We start from the raw sequence: 23,644 nt of genomic DNA, 5'->3' as shown, positions 1-23,644 counted from the left end.
CGGCCATGGATCGGAATTGAACTCTATGGATACTATATGCATGCATGGTAGGGTATGTATGCTACTCAATTCCTTCCCTCCTCCATAGGGCTCGCAACGGGACAGGCCGAGTCAGGTCTTCCTGAGTTTTACATCTAGTGGAGGCGAAATTGGAGGCAAATTTTGCTTCGCAGGAGTCGCAGGTCAGTGATTCGAATTGAGTTCAGATCGGGTGCTGAGGCTCATGTTCGCATGCGGGCATCCAAAAAATCACCCTAGCTCAGCCAACTGATCGCAACCTAGCCTAACCTAGTGCAGTCCACGTTGCTCGCGCCCAATCCACATGATCACTCCCGCCGCCATCACTCCCACTCATGGGTCCCCGTCAAGTTTTAGATCCCGCCAGATTTAAGACCCAAGATGTTTTCTCACCCGTTAAATGTTTTAAGGGCAATCTGGGTTTTTTTATTTGGATTTCGAATAAGTACGTTCTTGCTGCACTCAGCTCTGGCCTGCGTTATTGTCAGACCTAATCCTCCAGTTATGTTGCTGCTACTCCTCCCATCTCAACCCAGCAGTCATTTTTTATGAAATAGAATTAAAAGTAATATAATATAACAGGAGATTGAGATGTTAATGATCAAGAAAAAGACAGGAAATGTTAATGGACAAAATATGAAGAAGAAAATGCAAGTCTGGTGGAAATGGAATGATAGAAAAGGTCAAATAATTCAAAGTGTCAGTTCCGTCCTTTCATTCATATATGAATCCATCCGCTCGCTCGTCAGAAACGAAACGAGCAGAGTCGAGCATATCCTTTGTTCTTTGTCTTTTCCCTTTTAAAAAACCAAACAAAAGAAACGAAAAAACAAAACAAAAGAAACGAAGCGTGTGCTTTAAGCAAGCCGATGATTGCATTTGGAGGTAGATAGTCAAATAGTTCATACGTACGCAGGCCAGGGCATTCACATCAACGTTGATGGGCGATTGAAGCTCCAACGCTGGGTATCCACAATTTACCAACTATCTAATAGACAGTGCAAATGACTACCCCATCAACGATCTAACTTTAGCACCGTGTCATTGCTGCGTCCCCAAGGATGCTTCTCCAATGTCAGAAGCGTGCACGTCTCTGTCAAGGATCTGTGCACCACTTGCCTAATATTACGATATAGAAAATAGAGATACTAGATGAAATATACCGTGAAGAGAGAAACAAAGTTATACATGTTTAGGCTCTCGAGTTGGCTAATAGTCTTGTATTCTATTTTGTTTTGATTATTCTTAAATTACAGAGTACAATATAGATTATGGATGAGTCTAAACTTAAAAACTAGATGGATTTTGAAGGGTCTAAGACTTGATCTAGTTGACTATGAGTTGCTTGCGTAGTAGATCTTCGATGAGTGTTGGTCTTCTACTCAATTAGTCTTGGAGAGTCCGCGACTCTGGCTAATAGTCTTCTACTCAACTAGTGTTGGTCTTCTACTCAACTAGTCTATATTACGATATAGAAAATAGAGATACTAGATGAAATATACCGTGAAGAGAGATACAGAGTAGGCTCTCAAGTTGGCTAATAGTTATATATCTTGTCTTGTCTTAATTATTCTTATATCACATAGTACAATATAGATTATTGATGAGTCTAATCTTAAGAACTAGATGGATTTTTATATGTCTAGAACTTAAGATCTAGTCGACTACGAGTTGCTTCTGTCGTAGATCTTTGATGGGTGTTGGTCTTTTACTCGATTAGTTTTAGAGATTTCGTGATGTTGGAGATATGAAGGCGCAGCTTGCTTGTGTTTCGATTGTGATTAGCGATTGTGGGTTGGAATTGGCTGATGTCTTGGGCGTACCTCTCTCATCGCTTTATATACTCAACGGAACTTATAGCGTGATCCTACTTGGATATCTGGAACGTGTCCTACTTAGATTGTTAGACTCTATATATCTAGGAACACTTTTCGAGTAGAGGATAACTTACATATCCAGGATGAGCAGTTTCTAGGTATATTCTTTACATACCTTACTTTGTGACATCCATGATTAATCCCACATCAAGTAAGATGTATTCGATCTTTATATACTTTTTATAGTATACAGAATATATATTCCTATCAGTTTGCTTCCCTAGAGTGACCTTAGGTTCAAATTACAATCCCTCAGGGAGGCGAGATAAGTCAATATTGAGCCTCGTTGGATTTCTATCCTGCAAAATCTCGTCAAACGTGTCGTGATACAAGGGAAGGTGATTGTATTAATAATAATCGCAGAATTTGAATAACAATTATAAAGAAAATAAATGCAGCATTTGAACTAGGGTTTTAGTAATATAGTAAAAACTTGGTAGGGACACATCACTGCTATGTAGCTAGTGTTGAGTGTAGCCAGGATTTGATATACAAGAATAAATGGTGAAATTAAAGTTCTACCATAGTGGATACAAACGCTGCTTAAGCAACACACCCTTATATTCCCTGTCTTCTGGTTGTTCGGATCTGACAAGGTAATTTCTCTTCGACGTCTGCGAATCCTCTTCTCGCGCCAAGCGATTAATTCTAGACCAACCCATTAAGTGCGATGATAGTATCGTGAATTCCCTGTAATAGTTCATTAATCCAGGACTCTCTTTCCATCACTAACCCCCTTCACAAAAGTTGTTACCTTGACGCATCGGATCTGGGGGACCTGGTACAGGTGACCATTGTGCTCGTACCGCACCCCTTCTTTCCCACTGGAAACTCCAAACGGGGTGAGATTTTTGCGGTTGTCTTCATTTTCGTGAGATCTTCACAATTGTGTTCCTGGATTTGCAAATTTTGCACATTTTCCTATAGGTTTAACAATAAAACACAAATCTTGTACACTAGGTAGTTAATAAGAGGTTAACCAAGAAATAATGTACTAAGATATTCATTAAAACATGAGAAAATATTATACATGAAAATAAAACACAAATCTTGTGCACTAGATAGAAGAAAAAGAGGGGCATCAAGTTGCTTCACGGCTTAAAGCGGCAAATGAGAAAGTTTTATTCTCCCTTCTATGACATTTCAGGAAGCCAACTTTGTAGGGTGGCAAAAAAAACTTAAATTCCTCCTCCTAGTCTGCTCTACATTTTAGTACGCCATCAAGGCAGCCATTGGCAATCATCCATGGCACCTCATGTAACGTATATACTACCAGGGGTGGGCAAATAATCTGAAAACCGAAGAAAGAAACCGGACCAAAATAACCATTTTTTGTGATTTGTTCGGTTTTCGGTTCTCTTTGGTTTCTAAAATGTTACTGGCCGATTTTCAGTTTGTAGTTCAATTTTCAACTTTAAAAAACTGAACTAACCTAATAAACCGAATCGATGTAAAATACAACTTTGGCCTAACCCAATAAGTTCAACATAATAGCTATACCCTAATCCTTTAACCCCTTTCACTTTGCAACCACGGCAGCATGTAGCGCACTGCCCCACGCCCGTACCTCTCGCCCACGCGCTCTTGCTCTCTTGCTTCTCGCCTGCGCGACAAATCCTCGCTCCTCCTTTTGAAGATTTCGGTTAAAAATAGAAATCTGAAATAACTTAACCGAAATAAATAGGTTAATTAGGTTCAGTTTCTTATATTTCTTAGGATAAATCGGTTTCAAATTTTCAAAAACCTAAATTATTATAAACCGTAAAAACCGAACCAAGTTAACCGTATTACCCGATTGCCCACCCCTATATACTACTAGTATATTACTTATATATTCTGGATTGTTAACTATATTATGTCATCAGAGATGACGCATATATATTAAGAACAAACAAGCATGCGCCTCCCACTATATCTTATTTTTTCAGAAAAGAAAAATTAGAAAGGTTGGGGATGGAGAGGTGAAGGCCTAAGCATCAGCAACCGATTTGGGGTGAACTACTATCTGGAGATTATATCTTTCCTCAACAAAGCCCAATCCAACCCCGGCGAGATTGAGCGAGAATCTCACAAGAGAATAATATACTGTCACCAAAGTCCGTACCCTGATTATTCACATGCGTGCATGGTGGCATCTCATCATCTGCTAATTGATCTAATCTGGAGTCAGCCTGAACATGCGTGCCATCACCTCCTAGTACCACGGCACAATGTCTAGTTTTTCAGCAGACCAATGCTCTCATCTCATGATAGTTAATGTTCAGGTTTGGAGTTGTACAATGTCGATACCAGGATAGGATACATCGTCATCGCCATCGCCATCATACCAGAATTCTTGGGGCCAGCTTCTGAGGAATTCGCTTCCGCCAAACGCAAAACAATCTTCAACTCCTTCTCAGATGGTTCCAAGTCTGACGGACACTCGACAGCAGCCGCCGGAGAAGAGATCGACCCCTTTCTTTCTTCGTCCTAACAGAATTTGCCAACTTTTCGCTCCTCTCGTCAAACATTCAAACTGCTGCGGTGCAACACATGATGATTGTGTTGTGCTACAATTTTAGAACGTTCCACGAGAAGAGAACAACGACACAGCAGCTATCATCTATCTCAGACACAGACAGTGATAGATTGCCACCAAACTGTGATCCCTCCAAATTAAAGCAGCATTTTCTTTTTTTCCTTCTCAGCTGACTTTGTATGCAATGCAAGAAAAGAGTGGTGACTCATCAAGCACCAAGAAAAATCACAGACATACATACCGCCAAACATTTGTTGCTTCTTTCATTTGTACGACAGCCGTCTATTTCCCAAATAAAGTCCATGGAGTTGTAATTTAACAAGTGCATGCCGTCCATTGCGCTGCTTTCAAAATAAGAGTGCAACTTAACACCATCTGAGCTGATGTTAGGTACGCTGATTTGAAAACTGGTGCTGCTACTGAGAAGAGAATGCAACAAAACTGAATGAAAAGCTCACAGGGATCCTCGCACGTCCGTCAGGTCTTCTCCCAGGAATCGATGCAAGCAGAATGGATGCTCGTCTATCTGCCCAGGAATGGAAGATGTTGTGCATGGCCCGGAGGCCAGAGAGGGGACTGGAGGTGCACGGTGGGCCGGCTGTAGCTTATCATGTGCACAAGGCAACTGCTGTTGCTCCGATAACTGAGCCACAGGTTGTGCAGCAAGCTGATCAAGCAGCAGGGGCCGAGCTCAACTCCTTTCTTGCTCAGGTGTTCGCTGACATTGTGCCTCCTCTGCTTCAAATGCCACAACCAGAGCGGAGGGTGCAAGGTTAGGCGACATGCCTTCCTACAAAATGCATTCCGTCCAGAAAAACTCTCAACTCTCTCACTGAAAAAAAATGCAGTGATACAGTTGACAAAATTAGCAGTTGCTAGCACAAGCATCCTCTTGGAAGTAGTGGGCGATTGGTTCATTGATAATTGTTTTGTCTTGCCTGCACAAGTAACCAGAGGAGGTATCCTTTTGGCTTGTCACAGCAACTACTTCTCTCTATCAGACCAAAAGCTCCATTCCATACAGTATCAGCTAAACTTTTGATGAAATGCGATGGCACCTACTAGACCGCAACATCTGTGTATGGGCCTCAAGATGATAATGGCCAGAGAGTGTATTCAATAGCTAAAGGGCATGAGACCTTCTTCTCCTCAGCCATGCCTTATTATAGGCGACTTTAATCTCATCTATCAAGTGGCAGACAAGAGTAATGCTTATTTGAATCGACGTCTGATGACAGATTTCAGAACCACTCTCGATGAGTAGGAGCTAAAAGAAATTAATCATATTGGAAGGAGCTTCACCGGGGAAAGTGAGCATGATAATCCAACTCTTACAAGAATTGATCGTGTGTTCTGTGAGGTCGGATGGGAGCTGATCAGCTTGCTGATCACCGCTTTTCGACGTGAATGTCGTTTGGAAACCAAGGACGGAACACAAATACAAGTTCTTTCGCTTGGACCATGATCCAAAATAAAATCCCTACAGGCGACAATCTTGTTATCAAAGGCTGGTCACACCAACCAAATTGCTCCTTGTGTCAGAATCAACTCTGAGACAGCCATGCACTTAAGCATGCTATGCCCATATGCCAAGGCCATCAGGTCAAGGGTGATGTCCACGGCTCAGCACAACTGCTCTGCAAACCTTGTCCCAGAAAACTTTGATAGCACGGCAGATTGGTGGCGTGAGAACGTTCTCCAAGAGCACCCAAACAACAAGCAGCACGATATAAACGGAAAGCAAATTCTATAGAATCCTGTCAAAAAGATTTTCGTGAGATATCATCTATATTATCTATCTCGTGATTTAATAGTTTAACTTCGCTGAAGAGGAGAGAGAGTAAACATATATTATCATAGGGGAGAGAATCTTTCGCAGGACCAAATCCTATAGAATTTGCTTCCATATAAACGGTCTTGTCATTTACACCGTGTGGAACATTAAGAAGGGTAAGTAACAATCCCTCTGTTTTGACGCACTGCAAGCAAGGACTCGCAGTGTGGTGGTTTGTACTTTGTTTAAACTCCTTCCATAATTGAATCAGCAACGCTCCTGCCTCGCTCGGGAAAAAAGGAGAAAAAACTCTAGCAAGCAATATCAGTGGGGAAAAAAATGTATGGAGTAGCACATGATGACTACCAGGATACGTGGCCATCACCCCAGCAAACAAAATCAGATCAAACCATACGAGTATGGGGCCAGCTTCAGACGGATTCGCTTCTGACAAACACAAAACAATCTTCAACTCATTTTCGGTTCTAAGTCTGACAGACGCTTAATTGACAGCGATATGGTTCCTACCTTCTTCCTAACAGAATTTGCCAACTTTTATCTAACCCTCGATCGTCATAATTTGCCAACTTTTCTCTAACCCTCGATCGTCAAAATGATAATTGTGTTCTGCTAGAATTATACTACTAGATCAGAACAACAGCATATGTATCACATGCATTGATGGATGGAGTGCATCAAACTGGATTGCAAGTAGCAGCACTTTCACACCTCAAATCAAAAAAAAAGAAAGAAAAACTGAATCCTGCTACCTAACGTTTCTTCTGCCCTTTCTTTTCTCCCTCACCAACAAACTTTATTGATTTCTTATTAACAGATGCATGTAAATGCTTTCAAAAGGTGCAACTTAACATCTGGTTCCATGATACCATATGTTAGGTACCGTGATCTGAAAAGGTGCAAGCAAGAATGCACACAAACTGGAAAGATACAACAGGATCGCTAAAATGCATAAATGGTAGTAATAAATGTTACATGGCGGCACATTCTCACATCCTGCAGCAGAATCTACAGCAACGGAAGAAGTGAAACAGAACAGGAACAATAATTGAAAGGTAGGGAAAATCTATTAATCATAGGGAAAACAACAGCAATCTGCAATTCTAATGATACATACAAAAGCTCTACATCTCGTTAGAAGCCTCATTGAAAGACAAGTCAAGGTACTCTGCTAGGCTCAATCCTGATGATGTCAACTTAATTTGGCCTTGAGCAGGGGTTTCCTTCTTCGCACACAACGATTCTGGAAGCCAGGACTTGGCGCGGCCCCTGGGGATCAGTATGTTGCCAACAATAGGCTGCAAGTCCTGCCAAGGGTCCTCAACCATGGACTGGTTGAAGAAGCTCCTCCGGTCTTGCCATCCAGAACGGTTCTGGAAACCAACACCACCCCTTCCCCCTCTTCCCCATGAACCTGGGCTGTTGTTGTAGTTTTGGCCCCTGCCTCGCCCGTAGGACGAGTGTGGGCTACCTCTCGGTCCATAATTCATCGGGCTGCCCCCTCGGCCGGGATTAGGGTGCCTGAATCCAAAGCTAGGTGAATTTGGATAATAACCTCGAGCTGGAGACCCAGAATGCAGGCCCCAAGGAGGAGGAGCACCAGGAGGAGTTCCTTGGTATCCTGACATTGGATCCTGGAACTGCATAGGACTTCGCCATTGACTGCTCCCTGGTGCATCTTGTGCCATCAGGGATGGGGAGTGAATTGGTGACGGAGCCATAAGGTGCTGGTGTGGCAGAGGATAGTTGCTACCATAGTTCCCTGGTCCAGCTAAACAGGCAAAGTTAAAAGAAGAAATGGTCAGGATGAGATTCTGCAGTAGTGATGACATCCTACATGAAAATTGAAAAAAAAAAGATTCTCAACCTAACAAAATGCCTTTATGCTCCCTATCCAGACAGTCTGGTTCTCCTAAAAGGAGCTAGAGTCATTAATAAAGATCAAAGCATACAGGAAACAAAAGGATAAAACAGCACTGTTACGCTAAACAAGTGAGAACCAATAGATGATGGTAATCGTCACATGTTAATGCAAACAGCCACCCAAAACATTAAGCAGCCTTACTGCACACAGCATAAGTAAAATGAAAGCGTTTTAGACTTCAATCAATCAATATCCATTATGCCACTACTGTAAGGCTACTGTTTTTCATAATTGCAAGTCAATTCTTAGTGCCATCCTTTGGTTTCTATGGTTAACCGAATTTCAGTATAATGAAGTGTTATAAGAAACATGTCTGAATGCCCAAAAAATTCAATCTTACACATACCGTTTAAACTGTAATCCTATAACATCAGTCTGAGGTGAAGTAGATACAACAAAATTTTTATGCTTTACTGCTTAACCATCTAATTCCTCAGCTAACAAACCAGTAAGCAAGAGTGCAGAATAAAGATCCCTAACTGATCTGATAGTCTCAAACATGCAACATCCGTATATTGGCATTTGGAATCGAATAAAAGAATCTAAATTATGCTCAAGAGATGATTAGATTAAACAGAGAGTAGCTTCAAAACAGAAGCAAGCCTTTTCAATTCAACTGTAACACTTGTAGAGAAATTAAATCAGAATGTAGCCCCATTCAAGCAAAATTATGTATGTCCCGACCTGATAGAACACATAGAAACCCCCAGGATGGTACCACTATATGCATACCCAAGAACACTATCCTTAATAATAAGTTAGTTATATCATAATGTGTACGCCGCATACAGATGTCCTGGAATAAATTGAAAGCAACGATGATCTAAACAGTGGTAGGTTGCTTTGATTCTTCTTTAACACTTGAAGTATCTCCGGGTATTAGTATATTGCCAACAATAGGTTGCAAGTCCATCCAAGGGTCATCAACCATGCACTTGAAGTAGCTCCTCTGGTATTGCCATCCAGAACGTTTCTGAAAACCAGCGCCGCACCTTCCCCCTCTCCCCCCCTTAAACCTGTGCTTGTGTAACAGTTTTGGCCTCTACCTTGTCCATAAGATGAGTATGGGCTACCTCTTGGTCCATAATTTATCTGGTTGCCCCCTTGGCTAGGATTAGTGTGTCTGAAGTCTGAACCCAAAGCTAGGTAAATTTGGATATGAACCTCAAGCTGGAGATGCAGAACGTGGGCCCCAGTGAGGTGGAGCACCAGGGGGAGTTCCTTGGTATCCTGAAATTGGAGTATGGAACTGCATAAGACTTCGCCAAAGGCTGGTGGTGGCATCAGGGATGGGTAGTGAATGGATGATAGGGCCATATAGTGCTGGTGTTGAGGATAGTAACTACCATAGTTCCCTAGTTCAGCTAAACAAGCAAAGTCAGAAAAATGGTCAGGACAGGATTCTGAAGTAGGTGCTTACTTGCTTATGTCATCCTACATAAAATTTACAGATCTCAAGCAAAGGGAGTTCTTGATTTAACAACATACACGCTATCCTGATTCCTGACAGTCCAATTCATCTAAAAAAGCTGCTTCGTTTAGGCGCAAGCTCAGCCATTGCCAACAGAACGCATAGAAAACCCCAATCTGAATGACCCAACTAGGAAGAAAAACCCTTAATGCTAAGTTAGTTGTCTAAGAATGTGTAAACCCCAAACAAATAATGTGGACAAAACTGAAAGCAAAGATGAGTAACACTTGTTGATTCACCTAGATTGAGTTGTATAGCTGTATTGTTGGGCATAACCAACTTATAGGTTTCCAACAAGCCTGCATCTATCTTTTTCCCCCTTAACCTATAGGTTGAGATTTGTTCTAGACTTGTAGTAGGGAGGGTTTTGTTAAGCTTTAAATTCAATAAGGAGTAGGGCGAAATCGAATAACGGCAGCCCATCAAAATTAGAGACTAGTAATAATCCTGAAAGTGAAACTGTCAGGGCCTGGTAGTGTAATCCTGTAAATAGAATCGATTGAACTAAACCCTAAGATGTAAGCAAAGCACGGCACGCGTGTATGTAACCCTAATCGAACATTAGTAGGGAGAAGACAAACATCAGCCTAGCTAGTAGTAGGTTAGGGCAGGGTACGGACCGTAAGGCGGCGGCGGGGCAGGAGACGTGGGGTAGCAGTTGGGAGGACTCTTGCGCCTGTGGGACCACGTGGGATTGCTGCCGCCGCCGGAGTAGGAGGAGGAGGAGGAGAAGGCGGCGGCGGGGTTGGTGTAGTAGTCGAATCGCTGGGGCGAGCGCGGGTGCGGGTGCGGGGAGGAGGCATGGTCCCCCGCGGGGTCGGGGTCGGGGTCCGGGAGGAGGCTCCCCGCAGGCAACAGGGGAGGATCCGCCGCCGGCGATGCGTTGGCGGCGGAGCGGAGGGCGAGGAGGCGCTCCCGGCGCTTGGAGGAGGAGGAGGACTCCACTTGGTGCTCGTCCATCTCCCCCTTCTTTTTCTTTCACTTTCCTAATCCTAGTGACCCATTAATTATATTTCTAATTTTGTGCATTCAATATTTAAATATTTAGATAAAAAAATTTCTAAAACCAGTTCAATATTTTCTTTTTTTTTTCTTCTAATCCATGTCATTAATAATTATGTACTATATCTATACTTTTGTGCCTTTCAACATTTTGAATGACTCGATTCAACATTTTTATATAATATTTCAATTTTTTACATAAAATATTGATTTATTTTTTTCAAAATATTTAACTAGTACATTCAAATTATTGAATTTTTTTAAAAAATAAAAAAACTAAAATATGTTGATATGGAATCGTATTTTGTTACACATTAATTCTAAACAACATCACGTTCAAAGTTGCCATTTAGGACGCATAGATATATTGTTGCAGCTCGATCGTCAGTATTCAAGGCAGAGCTCTTCAGTGCCATGAAAAAGAGCACCAAGAGGACAGTCATACGCGTGGATAGCATGATCCAAGGCACAAGAGTTAGGAGTAATGTGATGAACGACCAATTTACTTGCAAACCTCCACATCGACTGAAAGCTCTCTAGTTCATTTGTTCTTTCATACATTTCTCACAGGTACTGCAATGGTAGTTTCATCGACCTGGAAGTCGCCGTAGGTACCACAACTCGACGGGAGGGCTCTCAAGCGGCTCTTGAGCTCTGGAAACCGAAGGGGAAGTAGCGAAGGTGTTTGTGATGCTCTAGGGGAGGGTCTCGAGGGTTTATATAGCCCGGGTGTCGAATTGTTAGGCTAGGGTTTGGGGCCGGTGGCAAACTGGCCTGCTCATCGACATCGCCATGCCAGTTCAAGATCACCTATGGAGACGGGAGCTCAACCACCAAGTTCTTTGTGACCGAACTCCCTGCATTAGATTAAGGTTGTTCTTCGTGCAGATGTCGTTCATGGCGCCTATGATAAAGTTGCGGTCATATCAGATATGACCGCAACTCTATCATAGGCACCTTCCTACTTATTCAATGCTACGTTTAAATGACATCCCTACAGTGCCATCGGTAAAATGCAAGTAACGTAAGGGTGAAGTTCAGTGCTATATTTATATTTGTATCTTACTTATTTTGCAAATAGACTGAAGTATTTGGCGTTTTCTAATTTATTCAAATCATGGATGATATTGCATTTGATGAATTAAATCCATGCCATTTTATTGATTTTGATTATGTCATTAGCATCATGGATTGGTAATGGTGTTGTTCATCATGAGGAGTTATCAAAAGACGAATTAAGAATGGATGTCAATTCACATGCATACATATGCACTTATGCATTTCATATGACGATAAAAAGCCAATCACCGCCATCGTGTCGTGACTCATACCGGTATATGGAGTTGCATAAGAGGCTGCTGGCATCGTCTAGCACAAAACTCTCAAATGGAGTTGCATCATGACATTCATATATTTATACAATATTTGAAGAACACATAATATTGAAGAATCTAATGTCATAATATATGAGAGATTGTGTCAGAGATTGTTGTTGTTATTGTTGTGTTGACGGACATTATGTCATGTGGAAGAATACTCCCTTTAAATTCATATGCCTTGGCCTTTCTTTGTGAGTACAATGGTTGTTTCTAAATTACTCTTTAACTAGATGAGATGTTTATATTCACAGTCGTTACTTGCTGAGATTTAAAAACAATCATGATATTGCTTACCCCCATTAATTCTTTCGTAGGTACATTTATATCATTTTGGCGAGCATAAGGGACTTGGATTAGAAGCTTACATGTTTCAAACTGTTTATATTCTAATTCACTCTATGAACTTAGCTAAAAGTGCGATGCTCGTTCTCGAGATAAGCTTTTGGTGTAAAGGAGCTTTGATCTCATTTGCGTTGAAAAAGGTTGTATGGCTTGATCAAGTCATAAGGAGTCTTGATATTGCTTGTATCATATTATGACTTGCTAGTGATGTTTTACCAATTATACCTCAAATTACAAAATAGGTGTTGCTAAAATTTTACATTTTAATAAAAATAAGCTTAAGTTGCAAAGTAGGGTGTTACAGGATATATGCCTATAGAGATCAAAATACACCTTTTACTGATGTGATTCATCATAGCCGGAAACCTTCTTGGTTTGCCAGCAATAACTGTGCCTATAAGTAGTGTCATGTACATATAGCATCTGTATAAAGTATAAACTATAAAGTGATAATTTTTGGATTATTGATGCATAAATATTGAGGCATGACATTGACATTATTTCTGATATACAAATTCTGTGGAAGTGTTTGGAAAAAATCTACAAAAGATTTGAGGATTTTGAGAAAAACCGTAATTCGTTGATATGTTGCTATTTCTGTTTTCAGGTTGGTCATGATAAGGAAGACCTTCCTACAGGTAGGGCTGTCAACAAGTTGAGCTCGACTCGACTGAAGCTCAGTTTGGCTCGAGTAGGCTTGAGTAGACTCGTTAATAGATAAAATTCATAAATTTTCTTCTCTATTTTTAATCAAACATATAAATTGTTAATAAATCTTCTTTTCTATTCCTAATCAAACGTATAAATGGTTAAATTATTAAATAGGATAAGAGGCTCTCAAGCTCGGCTCGAATCTTAGGCGATCGATCTCGAATAGAACTTTTAGCGAGCCGAGTTCGAGTAGGTCATGAGCTACGAACTTTTTTGATAGCCCTGCCTATAGGTTTGCAACTGATAGGTTGTCCATAGGTGAGGCAAGCTTACTGAGAGTGGCTTATGCGGTGGAGGTATTGTACATGTCAATTAGAAACTTTTTATATTTTGGGTTTTCAATCAGAGACTGTGCTCATATTCATTAAGTCTATATGTACCTTAATATCAACCCTAATGCATTGAGCCCTTTGTAGGAAGTTTACTCCATTTGACTTATTTTTGCTGCTGCACTTATTTTTACCATAACTGTCACGTACACCATGGGTATCAATGGCATCAGAACCTGTTTACAAAGTGGAGAAGCATTTTAGTATTTGAATGCAAATAAATTTAAGTTGCACATGTTTACAGCAGCATGAAAGAAATGTGAAAAAAATATAGCTTGAGGCTTTTACTTTGGAATATCTTGTTCTGCCTGTAGCGCTCTGGAAAATTAAACATCTGACAACAATTCCCCTGCTTGCAGGAGCTCTACCTGAAGAAACGGAACCGTCCCTTTTCATTTTATGTCATTTTGAAGGCCTGAGATGTCATAGTATATATAGTTTCAACTGATAGTGATGGCAGCCATAGACATGAGTGATGAACGGTCGCTGATAGTGACCGAGAAGAGTGTTATCACCTTAAGTTGTCTGTGATAAATCGTATGCATTTAGATTTGCATATGAAAATAGTGTGCATAGATTCAGCTCGAAAATGCTTAAATATACAACATATATATGTACTTAAAATTTAAAAATCCCTTTCGTAGATTACAGATTTCACCCATACACACAAAATTCCACTCTCATTTGTCTCACTAAAAAAATGTGCTTACGAATCATTTACATTCTTTTATGTATATACACGTTACTTCATTATTATTTACAAGTTACTTCATTATTATTTACATGTGAGTCAAAGATGCTTACGAGTTACTGTCTCTTTGTATGTCCTCTCGCGTGTCAAACAATGTGTCAGTGTTGTCCTGTGATGTACTTGTCTGCGACCCTTTTTCAAGCGGATGCTATTCTTGATCTTTATTTGGAGTACAGATCGGTCAGTGTAAGAGGCTGTTTGGTTTTAGCCTATAGAAGGTTAAGTTAAAATTTGATTATAATAAAATTGAGGTTATATAATCATGTTAATAGTGTTTGGTTTATGTTAGTTAAAATTTGGTCGGTCAAAAATTAGTACAGTCATTTTAGACTAAAAATCTTGTCTAATTTTGCTATAGAAAAAATTTGATCGGTTTTTCGTGACACGGCTAAATTTTAACTTTAAATTAAATGGAAGCCAAAATTTCTAGATGTAATCAAATTTCAGCTTAACTTGCTGAAGACAAGAACCAAACAACCCCTAAATAATTTTGCTAAGGAGGGGACCTTCCGATAGTCGGTCTAGAGATGTTGGTGGTACTGCTTAGAGGTGAGCCTTATATACATCTTAGTATTAATCCCGCACTTCGTTGCAAAAGAATTTTTTGTCCTCACATCTTAAAGCAAAGTCCGAAGAAAATTCAAGTAGTATTTTGAAATCTTAGAGATGTTTTCATACTCATACTCTCCATCTTATATATTATCTCCTTAGAGTGTACTCTTTAGATAATTTTGATCCATTTTCTTAGGTTATAAGCATTAATCTACATTGATTGACGTGGCTTGGTACCATACTCAATAATTTTGAATACACAAATAATTTAACTTTAATAGGATTTTTCTAGTATATTTCTAAAGAATAAAATGATAATTTGCCACTGAAAAGATTGACCATTTGATTATGATACCACTCGTGTAAATGAAATATAAAATCATCTGGTAAATAAGCGAAGCCACTTCTTAGCGGTGACAAAAACTAAAATAACTAAATATTTTAGCTAATTATTCTAAAATTTAATTATTAACTCTACTGTCTACTTAATAACATAGAAGCATGTAGTACTTCGTCGTTCATATTGTATTCACTCGAAAAAAATTCATATTGTGTTACTTTCTATTTAATACTCATGTTCTATTTATTCTCTATATAATACTTTTCTTTGGCCCTTCAGACCTCACCATGTAACGGCTGGGATCGGCTCACACTCTAGCACAGAGCCTCACATGAGAAATTTAGATTTGTGTCACTTTAAAAAGTAGGCTTAATATTTTTTCCACTCCAAAGATTGGTTCACATAATTGCCACTCAAAATACTGTCTCTTTAAATTTTTTTTTTTGCCATTATGCAATGTTAATTTAATTTAATTTTCTTTTATCATCTCAGCCCTCATGAGAAAATCATTTTTACCTTTAGGTGACGCTTGGATGCAGGATGATTTGGGACAACGGAATGGGATGGGTTGTAAGAGTAACTCTAATAGGCTCTTACTCCTCTCCTTATCTTAAATTTTAGCAAAAATAATAATAAAAACCTCTCCAACCAGCTTCCTAACCAACTCTGATTTTCTATCCACATGTTTATGCTCTTGCGCAGGTGAGGAGATGAGAGGGGGAGAGAGAGCAGGTGAGGACTGATAGGTGAACACATGTTGTAAGAGTATTTACCATATAAACAAACATATTGTAATAGCAGTTATCTCACAAGCACACGTGTTGTAAGAATCTGTAAGAGTAGTTGTTACACAAGTATACGTGTTATAAGTACAGTTACCACCCAAACACACGTATTGTAAAAGCAGTTACCACACAAACACAAATATTATAAGAATTTGTAAGAGCAGTTACCATACAAGAACATATGTTGTAAGAGCAATCACCACATAAATATACGCGTTGTAAGAGCAGTTATCATATAAATACACGTGTTATAAGAGCAGTTATCACATAAGCACACGTGTTATCAGATTTTGTAAGAGCAATTGTCACACAAGCACATATGTTATAAGAGCAGTTACAATATAAATACACATGTTGTAAGAGTAGTTACCACATAAGCACACACGCTATAAAAATTTATAAAGAAATTGCAACACAAGCACACGTGTTGTAAGAACAGTTACTACGTAAGCACACACGTTACAAGAATTTGTAAGAGGAGTTGCAACACAAACACACGCGTTGTAAGAGCAGTTATCACATAAGCACGTTATAAAATAGGAAGAAAATATGAATAAAGAATTCTCTGTTCAGAAGAATAGGAACCAGAAATAAGGAATGAGTCGAAATTGCTCTAAGTTGCAAGGTTTGGGATAGTGATACAAGATTTTTTACCATTCCCTTGTTTGGATGTGTTAAGTTGGGTTTGGGATAAAATCAGGAAAAAGAAAAGAAAAAACAATCGTGTCTCCAGGAAGCTTGTCGCCACCCATCTCGGTTGTTTCCACTCCTTTAGCAGGCACAGGCTGAGAGGCAAACGAGAAGAAGAAACAATGGAAGGGGACGAGATCCAAATGGACTGCTCGCGGGGAATATCAATGGAGCCCCATCCCAAGCGTGCGGAGCGATCAAATCTGCCTTCCGAGAAGCGTGTGCGTCGAGTGTGATGGCAGGCGGAGAGAGTCATGTGGTGACGACGCGCTCCTAGTTTCTCATTCATAACTGATTCCTCTGGATTGGATGGGTTCTGGGCTGTTTGGTTGTCGACTCAAGTAACCGAGTTAAAATCTGTTCATATTAAAATTAGGATTATGTTAAAATGGAAGCAAATAGAACAGTGTTTGGTTTAAGACTTAAAATTTTGGCCGTCAAAAATTGAAACAGCCATTTTAAACATCAGAATCTTACGTAGCTTGGCTTCTTTGAGTCAAAATCTTGTATAGAAAAATTTGATCGGTCAAATTTTGGCTTTAATTCAAATAGACATCAAAATTTCCCACCTCTCTTTTCTAAATATCAAAATGACACCTTAGAGTGAAACCAATTGACGCCAATTCTCCACTTTCCTCTATCCCCTCCGCTCTGGCCCTGTTCAGACGCGAGTGTGCAGCTCTCCGCCGTCTGCCCCTGTTGCTCTCCACCTCTTATGTCACTGCACTCTCCTCTCCGCCAACTTATGATTCGTTGGTAAGAAACCCTAACTAGATATACTCTTTCCTTTTTTCTAAGATTTATTTGTTCTGAGAGACAATCTCTTTATCAAATACAAAACTTTCTAAAAGGAAAAAAATGGGTGTTTGACAAGTAAACTCCCATGCCCAACGCTGTCCTTGCACTGAAGGTAAAATATGTGCGATTTTTCAAAACGGGCGATTTTTTTTTGCAATTTTTCGTTTTAAGAAATATAAAATGAAAAAACCCTATAATACAGGCGGGCAAAAGAGTAAACCCAGCAAGGAAAAAAAACAAAGAAAATATCCCCTGCTGCGCCTCCGCCTCGCCTCTTCTTCCTCAGCTCCGGTCGCCCTCACCGTGCTTCGCCTCCCCCCTTGGCCCTTCCTTTGGGAGTCTCCTCTGACTAGGGACTGGGTAGTACTATACCAGCCGCCGCCGCCGCCGCCGCCGTGTAGGCGGGAGGAATCCCCGAGGAGGCGAGGGGTTCAGTACAGGAGACAATCAAGAGGAGGTTAAGGAGGATGGTTTCGCTGTCGACGTGGTTCCGCTACGCCGCCCACAAGTTCGAGTACTCCATCTCCCTCTCATGGAAGGTATCCATCTCCTCCTACCCCATGCTTCCTCTACCTCCTCTTCTCTCTCTAGATCCGTGCGTGCTACTAGCAGTCTCTATCCTCTCTTCTCTTCCCGTCCTTTTCATCTGTCTGTCTGCCACTTGTACTATACTGTTGGATCGATTTGTCCTTGATCGAACCAACACTGCCATACTCTTGGATTTGGAGCCAATTAAGCTACCCAAGGGAAGCAGCTAGACCATAGGAAAGGATATCAAAAAGTGTAACTTCACACCAAATTGTACCTTGCAACAATCAATCCATCAGCAGTCTCAACTAGGTAGTAGTGCCATACACATTAGTCCACATTTCCTTGCTTCTCCTACCTTGGTTCTATCGTCTACAGGTTGCCATGACGATCTTATCCATGGATAAACTGCAAGTACAGTGTCAAAAAATTTCCCTTTTGTTGTCTCATCATGTTACTATTTTTTTTTTCAGTTCTTTTCTTCATTCATATATATTTACATCTGTATCCATGCAGAAGTATAATGTCGGCCAGATCAACAGTACGGAGCTAACTGATGCGATATGGAAAAGCTTTTTCCAAGGCAAGCTCACCTACACACACTGGACCAAAGGTGGAGAGGCCATGGCCCCCATTGTATCTGCGACTGGAGGAACCCTCCTTGTCAGAAAGCTCGCCAATTTAAGCCCCACGTGATCACCTACTTTCCTTCTCCTCTACCCTCTGTTAGCTGCGCCTCTCTTTTGATGTTGCCAATCTCTAGCATGATATTTGTTATCAAGCAATCTATGCTTGTCCCTAATGTTTATATTGTCGTTGAACAATAACTCTGTGCATGCTAGTTAAAAAATTGAATAGCAGGAGCAGTTTAAGTGACAATTGAAATACTTGCCCATTCCATAAATTTGATTGAAATCTTGGCAGTGCCATTTTTGAACATTTACACCTATAATTTTGCTTTGCAATCCTCCCATTCACATTTTTAGTCCTTTCCTGACCCTCTTAACATCTAAACCTACTGAACTAGTCTGTACTGTAAGTACTGAACTCTGGAAGTGTTTCTGCCTTTATTAAGTGTTCCAACTTAATTTTTTTGTAAGTATTAAATTTATATGCTGTTCTTTCTCATACTGAGATTTTTCCCAACATTTTTTTTGGTGTTGCTCACCAATCGTGTGAACACGGAATCAGGGTGCAATATAGTCTCATTACCGTGATGGTGTGTTAACCACCTCCACTACTAATGTTGATTCTGAAATTTAGTTGACATTTGTCAGCGAAAATAGCAAAATGTCAGTCACATATTACAGGGCACATAACTTTTGATAATTTGTAAACTGAGTACTGGATTTTGTTGTTCTATTGCTATTGATGGCCGCAACTCATGTGGGGAAGTTATTCACTGCTTGGGGATGCCGTTGGGACTAGCACAATAGATATAGATCTAGATGATGGTTTTGCTCACTAGACACAACTAGGATATGGACCAGAAATAGGGTTTGGTGTAGATTTATGTAATGACCAGGCCTAACTGCATGCTGGATAGACCATGCTCTCACAAAGTCATTTGCATTTTTATTAATAAACTTTAATTAACAAGGTGAGACTAACCCCCAGCCCCTAGTACCACATTGGCTTCTGTTGGGCGCATTCCTTTCTTGTAATGATGCCTAATTTAGTTTGATGTGCATACCATTTGAGAGATTGGATCCCCTTTTACTAATGTAGTTTTCTGCTTTGTATAAAACATCATGATTTTCAAACTGTGTTGATTATGTGAAGTTTAGTTAATTCTCAAGGTTCTGTCATGTATTGTGCTGGACTGACCGATACCTGATACCTCCTTTTAAATAAACTGATGGAATAAGCATTATTATGCTTTTTTTTTTGTACGAACTCACTTAAAGCATGACATGAAGGATGCTTGGTTTGGTTGGTTCATAGGGTCTCTTCAGATAATAGATATGTCAAAGAACATTTAGCATTATATATTGCTTGGAGTCCTTTTCAAATAGTAACTAAATATGTTTATTGGGACAGCTTTGGCATCAATATCTCCATAACGTAGTCTTTTATGCATCAAAATTATCCTCACAGACAAGTCTTTGTTGGGGACGTCGTCTTGTTAAAAGACCCAGAGAAGTCTGATGATTTAATTATTCGACGACTGGCTGCCCTGGAAGGCTATGAGATGGTCTCTAATGACGAGAAGGATGAACCATTTGTACTTGACAAAGACCAGTGCTGGGTCCTGGCAGACAACCAAGCCCTAAAACCAAAGGTATGTATGTTATTGAGCTATTGATGCATGAAGCAGTAACATGCATAATTCTGTTAGTTGGTATTGTACCAAAATATATCAACTTTGTTGTGTAAAACTGAGATTTTGTCACGTCCTCGACTGTAGATGCATAAAGTGTGGATTTAGTGAATAAAGCATACTTCCTCTGATCCCAAATATAAATCCATTAGGACATGGACATGGTCTCCAATACGACACTTTGGCTAATAATATCTATAAAAAATATATTATTTCAAATGGGAAGAGTTATATATTATGAAAGTATTTTTCATGGTGAATCTAGTTACATCAATCTTATGTTGTTAACCTATATGATGTTTCGGTTATGGATGGTCAAAGTTACAAAGATTTGACTTAGGACAAACCTAAATGGATCGGAGGTAGTATTGTGTTTCAGCAAAAGCCTTTTTTTGTAATTTTTCATGGTTGTTTTGGTGACAGGAAGCTAGAGATAGCCGTTTGTTTGGACCTGTGCCTATGACTGACATCCTTGGACGAGTGATATACTCTTTAAGAACAGCTGTGGATCACGGTCCAGTCGAGAACAGGTTGGTTCATATGGTCCATTCAGCTCTGTCTCTCATGTCATCTAATACCTACGTGTGAACTGAGTATTTGTTCCAATTGTCTCTGCAACAGCGGCATGGCCATGAACCAGGACACACCAGTTTTGGCAGTAGAGCTCGACGTGGAAGAGATGGCAAAGAATAATAAGATGTAAGATACTTGATGCTTTTGACATGCTGTGGTGTAACTTTTTATCTTCGTGGATTTTGTTATTTGGAACTTGCAAGTAGAACCCCCATCGGAATGTTGTTCGCCATTTACCTGTGTAGAAGTCACTAATCATCGTAAGAAATAACCCACACGGGTTGCTGAATCTTGATTTTTCCCAAGTTTACTTCACTGTTGGTGCCATCGGTTGTGTGACTGTGATACCTGACTTTGACATTATATATTTCTTTAGCTAGGTGAAATCAAAGCGCAACAGAGGTTTCTTGTAGGTTGTATTCTGTGAGAATGGATGCTGAGCTGTTGCGTCTTGCAGCGCAATCACTCGAGAAACCATCAAGAACGCTGAGATCCAAAGGAATGAAACACACAAAGAAATTATCAAATATATCCTCAAACTTACTCGGTCGATCAATTTCAATGTCATAATACCATCAGATGGACTTCACAAATCGTGAGCTAGTATTTGCAGCACAGCATAACTGAGAAAACTGGGATTTGCACTTTTTGAGAGAGCTTTTAATTCAAAAAAAACTTTTTGAGAGAACTGGGCCATTAGTATTAGACTGGCACACGGCCTTCCCAACAACGGGGTCTGTCATCATCAGCTAGTAAAAGACCCAACCTTAGCTAACTTAGCTAACCAGTGATAAGAGCCATATATACATCAAGGGAACATGTCGCCAAACAAATTTCGGCTTCTTTTAAAAGAACGGCAATGGATGAAGCATAATTGCTATCAAGTATCATCCCATAATTGCTAAAAAAGAGAGCAGTATAATACAACTCTCAGATTTCATCCCATGATCGCTTGTATCTGTGGTAAAGATGTACTAATGAAATGGTAAGTCCTATCTGCAGATCTTGTTTAGCTTCGATTAAATGCAAACTAGAACGGTTTCAGATCCTTGTTCATTATCTGTGCTAAACGCTAAACAGCCTCAGGCAGGCTCAGTTCTTGTGAGCCTCCTCAACAAGGTTATCATGGCGTTGCCATATCGTTGTTATGGCGGCATGGCGGTATTTTGTACCTCGCCACGACGACACCATGCTGCCGAAAACTATGGCGTCCGCCACAGAAGGATGGCGTCGCTATGGCGTCGTTATGGCGTCCGGTAGCGTCACGTTGCATATGGCGGACGTCGTAAATCGAAAGGAGAGGATAAGATATTTAGAGGAGTCAAGTCCAGAACAGAACACCTTCTCGGCCCGGTGCTCCTCTGTGCCGCATCCTCCTTCGGCGGGGCGCAGCGGCCAGGATTTTCCTCCTCCACCGGGGCGCAACGACCAGGATCTTCTTCCTCTGCCGGGCCGCTGCAGTTCCTTGTTCGCCGGGGCGCTGCAGTACCTCCTCCGCCGGGGCACAAGCCCACAGGCTCCTCCGCCGGGCCACAGCCGCTGCAGTTCCTCCACCGGGAGCCGCTGCAGCTCCTCCTCCGCCGGGCTGCTGCAGTGCTGCACTTCCTCCTCCGCCGGGCCGCCGCAGTGCTGCACATCCCTCTCTGCTCCCGTGTGCCGTGCTCCCCGGTATGTGTTGGCCTGTATGGCCGGTCACTCAAGTAATTGGTGTCAAAGATATGCTTGGGGCTTGGCCGATCAGCCGCACCCCTATCTGTTTTGTGCATTCAGCCATTCACAAATCACCCTTACGACTGATTATATTTAGGATACTATGAAGTAAGATCAAATAATTTGTTTGCACTAGTAGCTGAACCAGCAAAATATTTCCACCAGCAGGCAAATGCGGAAAATCTAAAGCAATGGAATCTGTAAGTCTCAAACAGTGGAGGCTACATATTATCTTAGAAATCTGTGTAATTATGTTTTGTTTCCGTAAATAAAGTGTTAAATTGTTTCATAGGAGCACCTGGTACCATATAAAATTACAACAATGGAGTCAGACATTCTGATCCTGCTTCATGTTTCTGAAATTATCTCTAGTTGCTGAAATTCTTAGTTGTTGTCACTTTGTTTTCAGAACATGGCTACTCAAGGGACTAGAAGTGCGGAGGCCTCGGACGCCGCATCAAATTATGATCCAAAGACTGATCCAAAGCGCAAGCCAGGAAGGTCAAATGATCCTGGATGGAAATATGCATTTTGGCCGACTATTGGTAATAGAGATCTCTTGCAGTGTTGCTTGTGTGATAGAACTGTAACTGGAGGAATTACAAGGCTCAAGGAGCATCTTGTGGGTGGTTATGGAGATATTCTGAAGTGTGCCAAAACCACACCAGCTATTGCTCAGGAGATGCAAGCTTCTTTGAAGGGCAAGAAGAGACCACTTCTGCTTGATGATGATGGAGAGCTTCAAGGAGAAGATGATGATGTGCTTGATGTGACAGAGGAGTCCCAAAATGCTTCTAGAAGCATTGTGCATCCTAGTTCAGGGACAGCTGCCAAAAGGAAACAATCTAGCTTTTTGAAGTTCAGAGCACCAAAAGAGCCCAACACAAAGTCAGTCGGTTCAATGCTTAGGAGAACTCCAAAAGAGGTTGTGGAAGAAAGACATTCGAAGGGTCCTTCTCAGATCAGTATCCAAGCTAGCATGAGGACAAAATAAGAAAGAGAAGCTGTCAACTTGGAGTGGGCTAGGTTCTTTTATGAGTGTGGCATACCATTCAATGCCGCAAATTCTAGGCAGTTCGAGATTGCTATAGAGGCAACTGCACAATATGGTTCTGGGTACAAACCTCCTTCCTACCATGAGCTTAGGGAGCCATTGCTCGAGAAGGTTGTTAAGGAGACAGATGATTTGAGGAAGAGGCATGAGGATGCATGGAAGCAATATGGCTGCACATTA

At 40.8% G+C, this 23,644-nt stretch overlaps 2 protein-coding genes across 3 annotated transcripts; one reads left to right on the top strand and one right to left on the bottom strand.

The window, feature by feature from the left end:
• Positions 1-7,049: 7,049 nt before the first annotated feature.
• On the bottom strand, positions 7,050-10,588 carry LOC133888958 (protein SICKLE-like). Of its 2 annotated transcripts, XM_062329373.1 has the most exons (3): positions 10,221-10,588; positions 8,073-8,117; positions 7,050-7,976 (listed from the first exon to the last, which is right to left on the bottom strand). In XM_062329373.1, exons 1-3 carry the CDS (start codon positions 10,558-10,560, stop codon positions 7,330-7,332), a joined length of 1,032 nt encoding a protein of 343 aa, XP_062185357.1. In that variant the 5' UTR covers positions 10,561-10,588; the 3' UTR covers positions 7,050-7,329. The 2 variants fall into 2 exon arrangements, with proteins under 2 accessions (XP_062185357.1, XP_062185358.1); XM_062329374.1 differs by lacking the exon at positions 8,073-8,117.
• Positions 10,589-17,489: 6,901 nt separating this feature from the next.
• LOC133888797 (mitochondrial ATP-independent inner membrane protease subunit 2) lies at positions 17,490-20,989 on the top strand. The gene is made up of 5 exons (XM_062329161.1): positions 17,490-17,818; positions 18,324-18,499; positions 19,905-20,088; positions 20,551-20,657; positions 20,749-20,989. Exons 1-5 carry the CDS (start codon positions 17,747-17,749, stop codon positions 20,828-20,830), a joined length of 621 nt encoding a protein of 206 aa, XP_062185145.1. The 5' UTR covers positions 17,490-17,746; the 3' UTR covers positions 20,831-20,989.
• The last annotated feature ends 2,655 nt before the right edge of the window (positions 20,990-23,644 follow it).

Source organism: Phragmites australis, chromosome 13, assembly GCF_958298935.1.
Source record: "Phragmites australis chromosome 13, lpPhrAust1.1, whole genome shotgun sequence".
NCBI lineage: Eukaryota > Viridiplantae > Streptophyta > Magnoliopsida > Poales > Poaceae > Phragmites > Phragmites australis.
Note: the sequence above shows the minus strand (reverse complement) of the source record. Positions and strands in the feature narration are given on the sequence as shown.